This window comes from Panthera pardus, unplaced genomic scaffold, assembly GCF_024362965.1.
Source record: "Panthera pardus isolate Hobbes unplaced genomic scaffold, ASM2436296v1 HiC_scaffold_13, whole genome shotgun sequence".
Taxonomy (NCBI): Eukaryota; Metazoa; Chordata; class Mammalia; order Carnivora; family Felidae; genus Panthera; species Panthera pardus.
Window position 1 is genome coordinate 200,563,100 of NW_026526688.1, and position 13,898 is coordinate 200,576,997.

Consider the following 13,898-nt stretch of genomic DNA (forward strand, 5'->3'; position numbering starts at 1 on the left):
ACTTTTGGGTGACAGGTCAACCTACGAGCGCCCCAAGAGCAAGGCTTGCCTCGCTGAGCTCCCAAGTGCCCGGGCTAGCGTCTGGCGTGCACCGGGGCCTTCATCGGTGTGTGTGTTTGTGTGTGTGCATGTGCACGGACGGGGAGGGTCTGAGCCTGCGGTGAGAAGCCCGTTCGCAGGAAGGGCCTGCGCAGCCCGCGTGTCACCGGCACGCCCCCAGCCTGGCCGCACACGGAGTCTGTGGTACGGTGCGGGGCTCCCGTGGTTTGCCTGGTGCCTGCCAGGCCCTGCTGGGGGCTGGGACGTGAGGTCCCAGTTAGAAAGTGCTCTGGGGGCACTGAGATGGACGTGACTGCTGCCAGGATCGGGCCGGGGATCGGACTGGTTAACTGAGTTGGAACAGAGCCTTAAGTAACTGCCTCCCAGTGTTTAATGAATGCACGTTATGTTTGGCATTTTAATGTATTTAATCCTCACAAAATCTAATCAGGCTAAGTGGTAGCTCCTCATTTCTCAGCGTCTGTTCTAGCTGCTCGGCCGTCTGTTACGAACACGGGGAGTGCGTGGTGAGGTAGGGGGTCGGGGGCAGAGGCTCGTAGGCCTAGGAGAATCTGGGCACAGCTGGGAATTGGGGCCTTGAGGGTCTCTGGTTGTGGCTTCCCTGCAGCAAAGACCGCTGGTGGCTCTTGTGCCTCGGGCTGAGATACACTTCTCCACAGCCGCCCTTTATCTGCAGTTTCCTCGTCCGGAAGGTGGGGGTGAGGATTGTACGTCCTTGTGGAGTTGCAGCGAGGATCAGTCGGATAAGCCGTGTAGACCGTAGGAGGCAGCACTCAGAACAGAAGTCCGCACTCCCCGCCAGCTCTTGCGCCGGGCCCTTGGGGCTGGACCAGGGTCAGGTTGGTTTCTGAGAGTGAGCCTTGGCCTCCGTGAAGGCTTTGGAAGCAGTAGAGCCCCTCCTCCCCCTTCGGAACCCCCTTGCTTTCCTGCAGGCTCAGACGAACAGTTAGAACACACATCGCAGGGCAGGGTGTTTTCTGGAAGTTGGGAGGCCCCGGAAGCTGGCCTGTTCCTTCCGCACGTCATGGGGGAGACGGATGCACAGAAGCTGTGTTTGGTGTCCTTTATAAGCCTGCAGCCACGGTAGTTCAGCAACACAGAAATAACGTTAATTTGCGTTCGTTGAATTTATACCTGAAGTTAATCGTTTTTTTGTAAGTTTATTTATTTTGAGAGAGAGAGAGAAAGAATCCCAAGCAGGCTCCATGCTGTCAGGGCAGAGCCTGACTTGGGGCTCGATCTCATGAACTGTGAGACCCCGACCTGAGCCAAAATCCAGAGTCGGACACTTCACCGACTGAGCCACCCAGGCGCCCCTGAAGTTACCATTTTTGGTATAAAGTGCCGTCATGCTCAGTGGTCCAGAGGAGAAGAAGCCTTGAATGCTCTCTGGCTACCACGGGGAGAACCCTGCAGCCGTCCTGGGCAGGCCTCGGGGCCCTGTCCCTCGTGCCCTCCCGGGTCGGTGCAGGATTGGAGCAGGAGGAAGCCGAGCGCACTGGGCACAGTGAGAGCCCACGAAAGGCTGGAGACGGGAAGGGCGGGAGGGCCCTGTGCAAACAGCAGCCCCCTTGTTCCCGCTGCTCCGACCCGACCCCGACCCCGACCCCGCTGTGGGGCCGGGGCAGAGGCTGGTGGAGCGGGAGCTGAGCGCGTGCGTTCTTGAGCTGCGTGAGCGGTGCCTGCTGAAACGCCCTCTGCTGAGAGGCAGTCAGGGGAGGACCGTTTCAGTGTCTTACTCACAGTAGGCGTTTGAAGCTAAGTATGGTTTCAGATGCAGGCAAGCGTCTGCGAGTGTGGGGTCGGTTGACACTGGCGCAAGGCCCCTCTCCGTGGGAGCCGTGCTCCTGCAGGAGGGGCGGGAAGAGGGTGAGCGGACAGAGGTGTCGGCCCTGGAGCCCGAGGGGACGGAGCCACGCGACCCTGGGCTCGAGGGGCGAGGGGCGAGGGGCTGAGCCCCGGTTGCCGAGAGCCTCAGAATCCACCAGGCTCAGGGGAGGCATAGGGCAGACCAGGGGGCCATCTCGGGGCTGAGTGTGACGAAGGAGTGCGTGGCTCTCTGCCCGGGCCGTGCCGTCCCCGAGACTCTGCGGGCCGAGGTTGGTGACTGTTGGGAAACATACGGGGCTCAGCGCCAGCACCGGGCAACAAACCAGGCCAAGCCCACGGTCCCGGAAACGGCCTTCGAAGAGTGAGAGGGGATTTGCGAAATGTTGTCTTTAAAAGGCGCGTTTTATTTTTTTAAAAAAAAATTTTTTTTTTTTCAACGTTTTTTATTTATTTTTGGGACAGAGAGAGACAGAGCATGAACGGGGGAGGGGCAGAGAGAGAGGGAGACACAGAATCGGAAACAGGCTCCAGGCTCCGAGCCATCGGCCCAGAACCCGACGCGGGGCTCGAACTCACGGACCGCGAGATCGTGACCTGGCTGAAGTCGGACGCTTAACCGACTGCGCCACCCAGGCGCCCCAAAGGCGCGTTTTATTTAAGGTGTGACGTTCGGGGCCCTGATGATTCTGGGTCTGCACACGAAACGGTGAATGATGTGCAGTGTGGCTCAGCCCACTTTCCTACACGGGAACGTGTCGGGGATCAGTTCAACGTTTGTCATTCTTCCCTGTCTGGTGCTGGGACGCTGCCTCTGTTTGGTACCATCTCTGCACAGACTGTCGCCAGCCCAGAGCCCTCCTGAACTCCAGGTCCTAAATAAAGGATGAAATCACTTGGCCACTTGGACGTCTGACGCTCAGACCGCGTGTGCTCACACTCACCTCTTGACGTTGTTGACACAGCCAGAGACCCCACGTCTCCTTAAGCGACAGCTCCATCCTTCAGGTTGCACGGCTGAAACCCAGCGCCCTTGACTCCTCTGTTGCATTTATCCACCGCGGAGACCAGAGTTCCTCCGCTTTGGCCGCCTCACTGACCTCGCCTGGGTGGTTTCAGCGGCTGCCCAGGAGGCCCGTGTCCGCGACGGGCACGTCTCAGCACAGTGGACAGGGGCCTCGTCTGGTCAGACCCTCCGCCGGTTTTGCCTTGCACGTAGGATAGAACCCAAAGACCTCGTAGCCGCCTGTAAGGCCCGCCCGTGCCGGGCCCGGGTCTGCACGGGCTTCTCCGTGGAATTCTCTCCTCTGCTCTTTCTGCCTTCGGCCCAGCGGCCTCCTTGTTCTTCCTCGACCGTGCCAGGTTCACTCCTTCCTCACAGCTGGGGACACCTTCCTTTGGCTGGACACCGTCCAGACCCCGTCCCTTGGCTTGTGGCCTCTTTTTCAGGGCTTTGTGGACACGCCGCTTCCTCGTCCATCCTGTTGAGAAGTGTGTGTGTGCATTCACACGTGTGTGCGCATCCAGGCCGGCAGTCCGTGTCTCCTACCCCTGCTTGTGTTTGTTCAGCGTCTGACACGCTGGGTACTTTATCCCCTTTGCTCCAGAGGGCGGGGAACTTTGTCCCTGTGTCTGATGCCACGTAGCCTCGTCACCAAAACGCAGAGATTGGCGTTTAGCAGTAGGCTCAGAGGTACTTAGCTTCACGGACGGACCGATCTGCTCAGCATCAGAAGGGCTCGGGTGTGGGCAGTTTCCGCATGCAGCAGCGCAAGAGCCTCGTACGGATGGACGCGAGGCCTCAGCAGGGCTGCGTGGCGGGTACTGGCCGTGGCGTTCCTGATCATTCAGATGTTTACTTTTACAAAGCTCAGGACGGCTAAAGTAGTTTGTGGAGATGCGCACGTGAATCTGAACCCAGGGATGTCACGTCAGACGCATTTTTTTCGTTGTTACTCCGCTCTCTGCCTGTTGCTTTGTCCGTTTTCCGATAATTCTTTATTAAGACGCCGCTTTTAAGATGTCAAGGGTTTGCTTTCCAGGAGTGAACTGGCAGGTAAAAGAGTATCTTGGAGGAGGTCAGTTCTGCACTTTTTTTATGGCGGTAATAATGTACACTTTGTAGGTAGAACTGAGAATGTTCTCTAGATTCAGACTACAAACAAAAAAATCTCTTGGATCTCATGAATAAATAAACTTTAAAAAAAACTGGGGCGCCTGGCTGGCTCTGTCGATGGAACGTGTGGTCTTGATCTCTGTAGATTAATCTCTATAGAGATTACTAACAATAAATAAATAAACGTAAAAAAGTCTCTCGGATCTTTCTTTAACTGTGTTTTCTTGACCGAATGATAAAATGGTTTTCCGTTTTTGAGATGTTAACAATGCAGGCTTAAGTCTTGTTGTGACTTTAAAAAACAAAGTGTCCTGGGGCACCCAGCTGGCTCAGTCCATGGATGATGTCAGGGTTGTGGGCTTTCAGTCCCACATTGGGCATAGAGATTACTTAAGAATGAAATCTTTAAAAATAAATAACCAGATAGATAAACGTGTCTTGCCCGGTACCGAGTAGAGCAAGCAGTCCGGTCGTTTAGGGCATGGGCTTTGGAGTCCGGTTCACAGCCTGGCTCTGTCACTTACCGGTGGCAGGACCTGGGACTCAGTTCCCTGTGGTCAGATGAGCTAAAAGAACCCGTCTCCCAGGGTGGTTCTGGCTGTGGAGTGGGGGGTGCTTGTGATATGCCCGCTGTAGTGCCCGGCACATAGTAGGTCCTCAGTTTAAACCTAGCTCTTGTGGTTTGTATGAGGTAGGGCCTTTCTGTGACACTTGTCTGCCTGTCCCATCGTCTGGGCCGAATGAAATCTAAATTGTTATGCCTTCCTTAAAACTCTTGTTAGAGTTTGGTAGCCTTGGATATTTTGGGGTCTTAATTAGCACGCTCTTTTGCATGCACGCCCCGGACTGCCTGAAGTGTTCCTCTGGGCTCTGGGGGAAAGGCTGTTTCTGGGGCTGAGCACGCCGCCACGTGAGAGTGTGGAGTTCACTGCAGACGGGAGAGCCCGTGCGCGGGAGCCTCGTGAGCGCGTTTGCCAGGATGGCACAAACTTGCGGTGACATCTATCATAGGAAGCAGAGTCCTGCTGTTGGAGGCTGGACGTTACTCTCTGACCAGGGCAGCGCCATAGTCTGAGTCCAACACTGGAGCCCAGGTGTCTTCACGGGCCCCGTGTGTGTAGAGCTGGCACGGGCACTAAGGGAAAACTGAAACCGTGGGCGGGCGATTCTCCGGGAGGGACAGGGGACGTGCCCCAGCAACTGAGAAGCCCCACTTCTTTGTCACATTTTTTAAATTTTTGAGAGAGAGCGAGAGCAAGAGTGAGCGAGGGGCAGGGAGAAAGGGGGAGAGAGAGAGAGAATTCGGAGCCCGGAGTGGGGCTCGAACTCATGAACCCTGAGATCGTGACCTGAGCCGAAGTCGGGCACTTAACTGAGCCACCCGGGCGCCCCGAGAATCCCCACTTCTGATGAATACCGCTGCTGGGGAGGAGGTGGCGAGAGCCGCTAACGTCTGGGACACTAGAGCAGATTGGCGGAGTGCCGACTCACTTACCTACTCGGCGGAGACGGCCGGGTGCTGTGCCACATGCTCGCCTGGAGGGAATTGGCCAGGGTCCCTGCTCTTGAGCGTCTCCGTGGGGAGCAGCAGGGCAAACACGAGTTATAAGCCCCAGGGTCAGAGGGAGCATCTGGCTGGTCCTGGGGGTCATCAGACGTCCTGGGGATGGCACCCGGGCTGCGTCTCCCGGCTGAGGGAGGAGGGTGGGTTCACAGACAATCCGTTTGGCCTGCGTCTCTTTGGATTCGCCTCGCTTTGTGACACGGGCACTTTCCGGGTTAGAAATGCTTAAACCCGAGGATGCAGTTGGTCACCCAAGTTGGTATTTGTTGGGTAGTTTGGATGGTAATTGTCACAGTATTTGAAGATAGTGCCTGCGCGCTTCACTTTTTCTTTAACCTGATGGTTTTCGTTAAGTACAAGATCGGTTTCTCGTGGAAGAGTTTGCTTTGTTCCTTCACAGACTCCCAGGGGGAGAAAGTACACAGCACTCTTGAGAAGTAACGTGCACGTGCCTACACTGGTTACAGGGTTCTGTTGACTGTTTTGATTTCCCTGAGACTCTAAGCTCTTAACCTTGGGTCCAGCGCCTTCCACAGAGTAAGCACATCGTCGATTCTCGATAAATACTTGTTGAATGGATGCAGTCAGAGTCAGCGATATAGAGAAGGTACAGAGAATCTGCATGAAAGCCGATAGTGCTTTTTTAATAAAATCGGCCTTCAGAATGAATGCGGGCCTCGACCCCCGCACCTTGTGTCTAAGTATGAACATCACTGACTCGGGGTGTTCTTAACGAATTAGGCCTGGATTCCGAACTCACTCTTTGTGCCATCCAAAACCTGAAAAACTCAAAACTTTTTTTTCCAGGATCTTTACCTTATATAGTAAGTCTTTGCCCCTCGACCTGGCCTGTCGCATATGGGATGTGTTCTGTCGTGACGGCGAGGAGTTTCTGTTCCGCACGGCCCTGGGCATCCTGAAGCTGTTTGAGGACATCCTGACCAAGATGGACTTCATTCACATAGCCCAGTTCCTTACGAGGCTCCCAGAGGACCTGCCCGCGGAGGAAGTTTTCGCCTCCATAGCTACAATTCAGATGCAAAGTCGAAACAAGAAGTGGGCTCAGGTAAACGGATCCTTCGTTCTCTTTTCCCTGCAGAGCAGTTTGGCTCAGTAGCATGACTGAGGAAGTTCATTGCTGCCTTTTGAGAAACCAGCCCTCTCTAAAGCAAGTCCTCCTTGGACTTTCTTTAGAAAGTCCTCTTGGATGAGGAGCCTGGGTTTGAGGCTGGGCTCTGCCACGGGGGGTCATCGGATGGACAGGTGGAGGGGCGGGTAACAGAAGCCTCTCAGCCATTCTGCAGTGGTGCCGGGGGGCCACTGTGCTGTCCACAGGTTAGAAGGCATTTTGTAAACCAGGCACCGCCACCACCACCCCCACTGCTGTGCTTGGCGCCGGGTGGAAGGGATTGTCCCCCATCGCTGATCAACAGACGAGACCCACAAAGGCGAAATGCTTGCCCTCAGCGGAGGGCAGGAGGGCTGAAGGGTGGCTCCCCTGGGCTGTGCCCTCTGGCCCTCTGGTGGCTGAGTTGGGGGAGTGGCTGAGCTGCCCTGTGGGAGCGAGTCCAACCTGGGCCTCCTCCTTCTAGATCCCTCTCACCTCCTCTGGACGTCCCGTCTAGGGTTGTCCCCTGGGGGATTAGCCGGTGTTGTCTGGTTCCAAGTCTTTATTGGGCGAAAAAGGAAAAAACAAGCCTTGCTTCTTACAGGCTTATTTGAGCCTTACAGGCTCAAAGCTTGTCTGAGCGGCAGGTCGTACTGGGAAGTTATCTGTGGACGTTTCTACTCCCCTGTGTATGCCAAACAGCACATCCCTCATTTACCCTTTGTGTTAGTGGGAGATTTCAACGATTTTTTTAACGTTTATTTGTTTTTTTGAGAGACAGAGAGCATGAGCAGGGGAGGGGCAGAGAGAGAGAGAGAGAGGGAGTCACAGAATCCGAAGCAGGCTCCCGGCCCTGAGCTGTCAGCACAGAGCCCGACCCGGGGCTCGAACCCATGAGCTATGAGATCATGACCTGAGCTGAAGTCAGACGCTTAACTGACTGAGCCCCACCCCCCAGGTGCCACCTTTTTTTTTTTTTTAAGCAATTTTTTTAATGTTTGTTTATTTTTTGAGAGACAGGGTGTTGGTGGGAGATTTTAAATCCATATTAGAATCAAATAGATCACAGACCCTACATCTTTGTCAGCCAGTCAGTTTTCAGATTTCTAACAGTCTCGAGTATCAGAGTGGCTTTCCAGTTGGTTTGAATCAAGATCCAAATAAGGTTGGAGCCAGCTGCCACCTGGAGCCAGTTGCCGGTAGCTGAAAGATCTTTTTAGTCTTTTGTTTTTATTTTAATATATAGGTTACCCCACCTCTTATCCCTCCTTCTGTATTTATGGAAGAAATGGGGGCATTGGATCTACAGGGTTTCCTAGGGTCTGGATCTTGCTGGCTGTACCCTTGCAGGGGTGTTTACCGTGGTCTTCAGTACGGGCTGTTTCCTGTAAAGTGACTGTTCGATCCACCGGCTTGGTCGTGTTCGGGTGTTTATGTTTGGTCGTAATACTGTGAAGGTGATCAGGCTCCAGCAGCCTATTTATTTTTATAACAGTTCTATTGAGATGCAGTTTATGTACCATAAAATTCACCCTTTTGAAAGCGTACAATGGAGTACATTGATTAACCACAGGGAAGTTCCCCTGTCACCTGGGTCCGCTGTCCTGGCCCTTGAGCTGGCCCTTTCTGTCCTTGCCGCCCCGTGATGTGTTCGGTCTGGCTGGCAGACTCCCTTCCCGTCTGGCTCTTTTGGGAAGAAGCACGGCTGTTGTGACGGGACCTTGGGCAATGCCATGAGGTGCTCCCCTGGTTTTAACTGGGGGCGGGGAGAGGCCCTGTTTTGTGCCGAGGGTGATGGGCTTTGCATTTCTGAAATGCTGCACACGTGCTGCCTTGCTGCATACGTGGGTGAGCCTTGAAAACCGTGTGTGGTGTGTGAGAAGGCCAGACGCTGAAGGCCACGTGCCCTATGATTCCGCTCGTAGGCAAGTCCAGGGCAGGTGAGTGCTTCCCCAGGCAGTGGGCGAGATCGGGCAGGGTAGCGGGGACGGGAGTTCGCAGGGTCCTTCTTGAGGCGGCGAAGACGCTCTAAAGCGGACCGCGGTGGTGTCGCCCACGTGCATGGCCACGCTACACGCCACTGAGCGAGCGGTACGCTCTCACCGGACAGATGACGCGCTAAGGAAGTACGCCTCAGTAAAACTGGGACGGAATACGCTCGGCTCGTGTGTGAGTAGGACTGGCGGTCCGCTTAGCAGGGATCTGGTGACAGGCAGAGAGAGAGCCTTCCTCTGGTTAAGAAATAAGCGGACGGTGCGAAATGAAGACACGGGGCCACGGGTTCAGAATGGTTGAGAGTTTGAAGGTGGGCACTGCCTGGGCCGTGTGCGCTGCGCGGGGGGGTGTGCTGCGGTCTGCCTGATGCACCTGCTCACGGTGGTTCCCTGAAGTCGCGGCAGTGAGCCGAGGCCTTTCCTGGCAGGCTTCGTGCAGCTGTCTACACGTGCAGTCCTGGGTCTGCCGACCTTCCTTTGCTTGTCACTGGTACCCAGCCCGCACATCCCCATGTGTCCCCCCCGCCAACAGGCACACACACACACACACACACACACACACGCAGGGAAGGAGTAAACCCAGGTCTTCTGTGTCGCTTCTTGTGTTTTAGGACAAGGTAAAAATGTTCGGTTAAAGCTAGGTCAGAGGCTCGTGACTAGTAGGACGTTTTCTAATAATGGGATCGTGATAGTCGTCGGCCTGATGCTGGGGGTGCAGGTGGGCGTCGAGTTGGTACCGTTCTAAGTCCCACAGGAGTTGTGGTCTGTATACATTCTCCCAAATGCCGTGCTTCGGGTTAAGACCCTGGCGAGCTTTCCAAAACCAGTAGACGTCCGCGTCTGCTTGGCAGTCCCCTGGAGGCAGAGCTGGACAGGGGGACCTTTATCTACCGTTAGTCTTTCCGTGCGATTTATTTGAAACCTACACAAGATGTTTCTGCTCTACGCCATGTAATTTGTGATTCATTTGACATCACACAGTGCCTGGCCCCAGGAGAGGAGCGCTTGGTTGTGGAATCGGGCAGATCCAGGTTGGAACGTGTGTGCTGCTTGAACAGCCGATCTCGTGAGCGCCCGTTGTTCAGGTGCCTGACTGCGGGGCTTGTTGTGTGCTAACAGCCGCTGTGCGTGAGCCGCGCCGACTCAGGGAGCCCGTGCTGTTGCCACTGCTGTGTGAAGCCGTCGCGGTGGAATGTAGTGTCTTTAAAAACGAAGGTGTTAACCAAGAACCGAGAGAGCGCAGAGTTGGGAGCCAAGTCACTTTGGGGAAGCGCGGGAGGGCCCGAGAAGAGCCCGGGTCTGTTAGCCCGGTTTGCTGCTGAAGCGGAGAGGCAGGCAGGGACCGGCCGCGCTAACGGTCCGGGGGCGCTCGTTGGCATGCCGGAGCGGGTGGCCTGGCTTGGGGGTGGTGAGCCCAGGGGCTGGAGCCGGATGTGGGAGGAGAACCCTGTAGCCCCGTGTGGACATTGGTACCGTGGCTGCTGGGACATGGTTGTAGGGCGTTAGCCGGAGGCGGCACGGTTGGATTCTCACGTCTGGAAGAGGGCCCTGGCTGCGGGTGTTGGAGGCGGAACAGGGCAGCGGCGGACGTGGGGAGGCAGAGGCCCCGGCTAGGAGGCCGTGTGTCCCGTCACCACACCTGTGTCCAGTGTCCTTGCAGATCACCCACGGGCGTTCCTTCCCTGTGCTTCCAGGTACTGACCGCACTGCAGAAGGACAGCCGGGACGTGGAAAAAGGCAGCCCGTCGCTCAGACACTGAGGGGACAGGCGGACCCGCGCTCGGCACCGAGCAGACCTCCAGGTGGCACCTTGCGTGGCTTCGGACGCACGCACGCGCTGACCGCGGACGAGAACGGGCTGTTTTCACGTTTGATCCTAACACTGGAGTTGGCCTTAAACAAAACAAACAACTTTCAAAGAACTACACCAAGGCTTAGCCTTAAGAAGCTCGGTGGAAAGATGGGCCAGTGTTGACCAGGGCCAACACTGCATACTCTGCATGGTTTAAACCTAAGGCAGTGGCTAATCCCCCCCCCCTTATTTCAGCGAAAGTTAATTAAATTGTCATGCTTTTATGTCAACTAATGAAAAATACATTACAGTCTTCCTTAGCCAAGGTGTGTGAGAAATCCTCCCAGGGAGGCCTCGGAGAGGTTATTGGCTCATTTACGTACGTGAGTAGGGAAGGGGTTGTCGATTCCGTTCCCGGGACGACCTGTCCAGAGCTGGAGGTGATGTTTTCACAGCCCACCTACCCAAGCTTGCGGGAAAGGAGAATGGGCTGTCCCAGGGCGGTCACGCACGAGTGCCCGAGGGCTCCCTGGGATTCGACCTGACCTCTGGGTTGGCGTTTCTCCATCGTGGCCTTGACAGAATCCCAGCACGAGTCCCATGCATGCTGAGGTTCCGGGGCACCCGTGCTCTCCGAGATTGCTGCGCCCTCCAGCTCCTGAGCAGAAGAGCTGCTCACACGGACGGCCCGAGACCTGGCGGAAAGAGCACGGGAGGACCCCCACGCCTCCCATCTGCGGAGGCCAGGCGGCTTGGTGGGGGGGGGGGGGGGCGGGGAGCCTGCTCCCTTGCTGTCACGGGCTGCCGCTCTTTCTGTTGTCACCTGAACGGCAGGACCGGTCCTGGTACCAGATGTTCCCTCCTCGCGTACTCGGCTTCAAGGTAGACCGAGGTGAGGGCCGATGAGCAGGCCGCACGCTTCCAGTGGTACGGACGGGCCACTCGGGGCTCTCGGTGTTTGTCCTGTGCGCCTCTCCCCACGTTAGCTGGTTTCCCCCAAGTTCATCAGCCGGCAGCTTTCTTGTTCTGACTTTCCCTTGACTGACTTTTACGAATTTTGTTGTAAGAGCTTTGTTTATCCAAACTCAAAGACACGAGCGGTTTCACACGGAGTAGCCCAGAGGACGGGCAGCTGTGTGGAAGCCGGCTCCCGTGTGCCAGCCGGGCTGTGCGAGTGCCCGTGGACGGGGCGAGGGCACCGTCGGTTGCGCCCGGCCCTCCGCCGCCCCCTCAGCTGCACGTCCGCCCTCGGCCCCGAGAGCAGGCGTGCGGCAAGGAGACCGGCAGGGGGCCGGGGCCCGACCGTGACCTCGCCCTTACGGGCTTTCCGTGCCCGCCACGTCCGCTGCCGACACGCGCAGGTGCGACGGCCAGTTGCGGAGCCGGGGCCACGTTCGTGCCCTTCACCCCAGCCCTCTTCCGTGCGTCCTGTTTTCTCGAACTGCCTTCGCCCCGTGTCTGCTTAACCGAGTTCTCCCAGGAGGTTGTAGATCATCTTGGATACACTTTCTGCCTCAGCCTTCAAGTGCTGACTCTCCCGACCTCTGGGGGCGGGGAGGGGGGCGTCCCGTCTTCACCGAGGTCTCGCGCTTCCAGACGCAGCCGTCCCCGGACACCGCGATGCTGAATGTAACCCACACTGAGCCGGCCCCTCGCCCGGCCCGGCCGTTCCTCCCACACGTGCTGACTTGCGTTCCGTGATGTGGGCGTTCTGTCCGGAAAGATGTATATATTTTCTTACTGTACATAAAGATGTTCCTAAATCGGGACAGGAAGCGACGCCACGGGCAGTTGTGCCACTGCCGCGGAACGCGTTTGTGGGACGTCACGTGCATTCAGAACCCAGCCCTTAACCCTGTTTTGTCCCAGCAGTTGGACGTTAAATCTCTTTCGATTTATGTCACTACTGATGCATTAAGTTTTTAAACGGGATCCCATGCCGATCGGGAATCCTTAGCGAATCTTTAGCTCGGAAGAGGTTTTCGTGACCTGTTCAGGGACCACGTGAGGTCTTGCGGTTTGATGTGTCCCCCTCACAGGCCGGGGGTCCTGAGTCCCCACGCAGGGTCCCGTGGCCCCTTTCCGCAGAGGGCACCCGGCCGGGCATCTCTGTTGGACACCACCGTTGAGGAAAACTGGAAACCAGTAGAAATGCCACGCCCCTTTGGAAGTCTGCACTTTCCCCTTCCTGTGCCCGCGATTTCCAGGACTTCGGGCTCGGGACCTTGGCGCGTCTGGCACTTTAGGGTCAAAAGCTGCGTCCCCACCGGTCCCTGAAAGCTCACCTAGAAACATTGTTCACTTTAAATGGTACTTTTTAACTGCTCAGTTTTTGACTATTTTAAATAGTTTGCGGATAGAAAAATTCCTGATAATACTTGCTACATATCATGTTTTAATTGCCTGTACAGTTAACCTTTAATTTTATTTAGTAAAGTCTATCAAATTAGGACTTTTTGAATTGTAAATATGTGGTTTTATTAAATAAAAGTCATGTAAAATTGTTACTTGTGTTCACTGTCGCTTGGTTTAAAATTGAAGTTCCCACCTTAAAGTACGGCAACACCTGACTTCGAGCGTCGTGCTGGTTGAAAATCCACCGAGGCCCAGTTCAGTGAAGGAGTCAGGTTAATTTGGTCAAGGGATTTGGGAGTTTCGTGTGCCCCCACCCCAAGCTGAAGGGGAACCTCCGACTCGCCCACCCCCGTGGCCTGGTGGCTGCTCCCACCTCTGCGCCCGACCCAGCAGCTGGTGCGCACTCACCCTGGAGCCTGCTCGGAGTGCTGGTGTCACGGTCCGGCACCACCGCCACCCTCCAAGTGACCGTGGGCTCCTCCCGGGCCGCGGTGCACCTCCGTCCCTGTCCGTGGCCGAGAACGTAAGTGTCCGAGAGGTCACGTGTGTGCTCACGTTCGTCGGTGGGGCGCTGGGCTGTTGGAACCAAGGGCTGGAGGCCCGGGGAGGAGCCTGTCGAGTCGTGGCCAGAAAGTACGCGGCCCTTGGGGCTGCTGCCTTCTCTGTCCCCAGGCGGACTTTGTCGCCCCTCCGGTGTCCGCGCCCTGGGGACCTCCACACCCTCCGCCCCAGGACTGGCCCTGACCTCAACTCCCAAGTGCGGGGTGCGGGGCGAGGCCTGAGTTCACTCACCCGAATGCCTCCTGGGTGTGAGGCCCAGCCTGCCGGGAAGGAGGCAGCCATGCCAGCCAGCTCTGGGAGGACCTTGGGGACGTACGAGCCTTGGGGATGGAGGTTGTGGACACTGGGGGCGGACAGTTCAAACACCCAACGTGCACCTGCCGCGAAGGCCCAGAGAGGGAATGAGATACTCCAGCGGCACAGGGAGGGGACCCCGCTGGACCTTGAGGGGAGCCGCTGGCCAGCAGAGGGAGGCCGTAGAGCCAAGGCGAGTCCTCAGATGGGGCGGTGGGAGACGCCAC

At 56.5% G+C, this 13,898-nt stretch overlaps 1 protein-coding gene across 5 annotated transcripts in view; it reads left to right on the plus strand.

Annotated features, from left to right (window-relative positions):
- TBC1D14 (TBC1 domain family member 14) overlaps positions 1–10,536 on the plus strand; it is a 95,959-nt gene extending 85,423 nt beyond the window's left edge. For all 5 annotated transcript variants that reach the window (XM_019453771.2, XM_019453772.2, XM_019453773.2 and 2 more), the window contains 2 exons: positions 6,375–6,633; positions 10,364–10,536. In XM_019453771.2, the coding sequence (XP_019309316.2) occupies positions 6,375–6,633; positions 10,364–10,429 (325 nt within the window). In that variant the 3' untranslated portion in view covers positions 10,430–10,536. The remainder of the gene's footprint in view (positions 1–6,374; positions 6,634–10,363) is intronic.
- Positions 10,537–13,898: the final 3,362 nt, after the last annotated feature.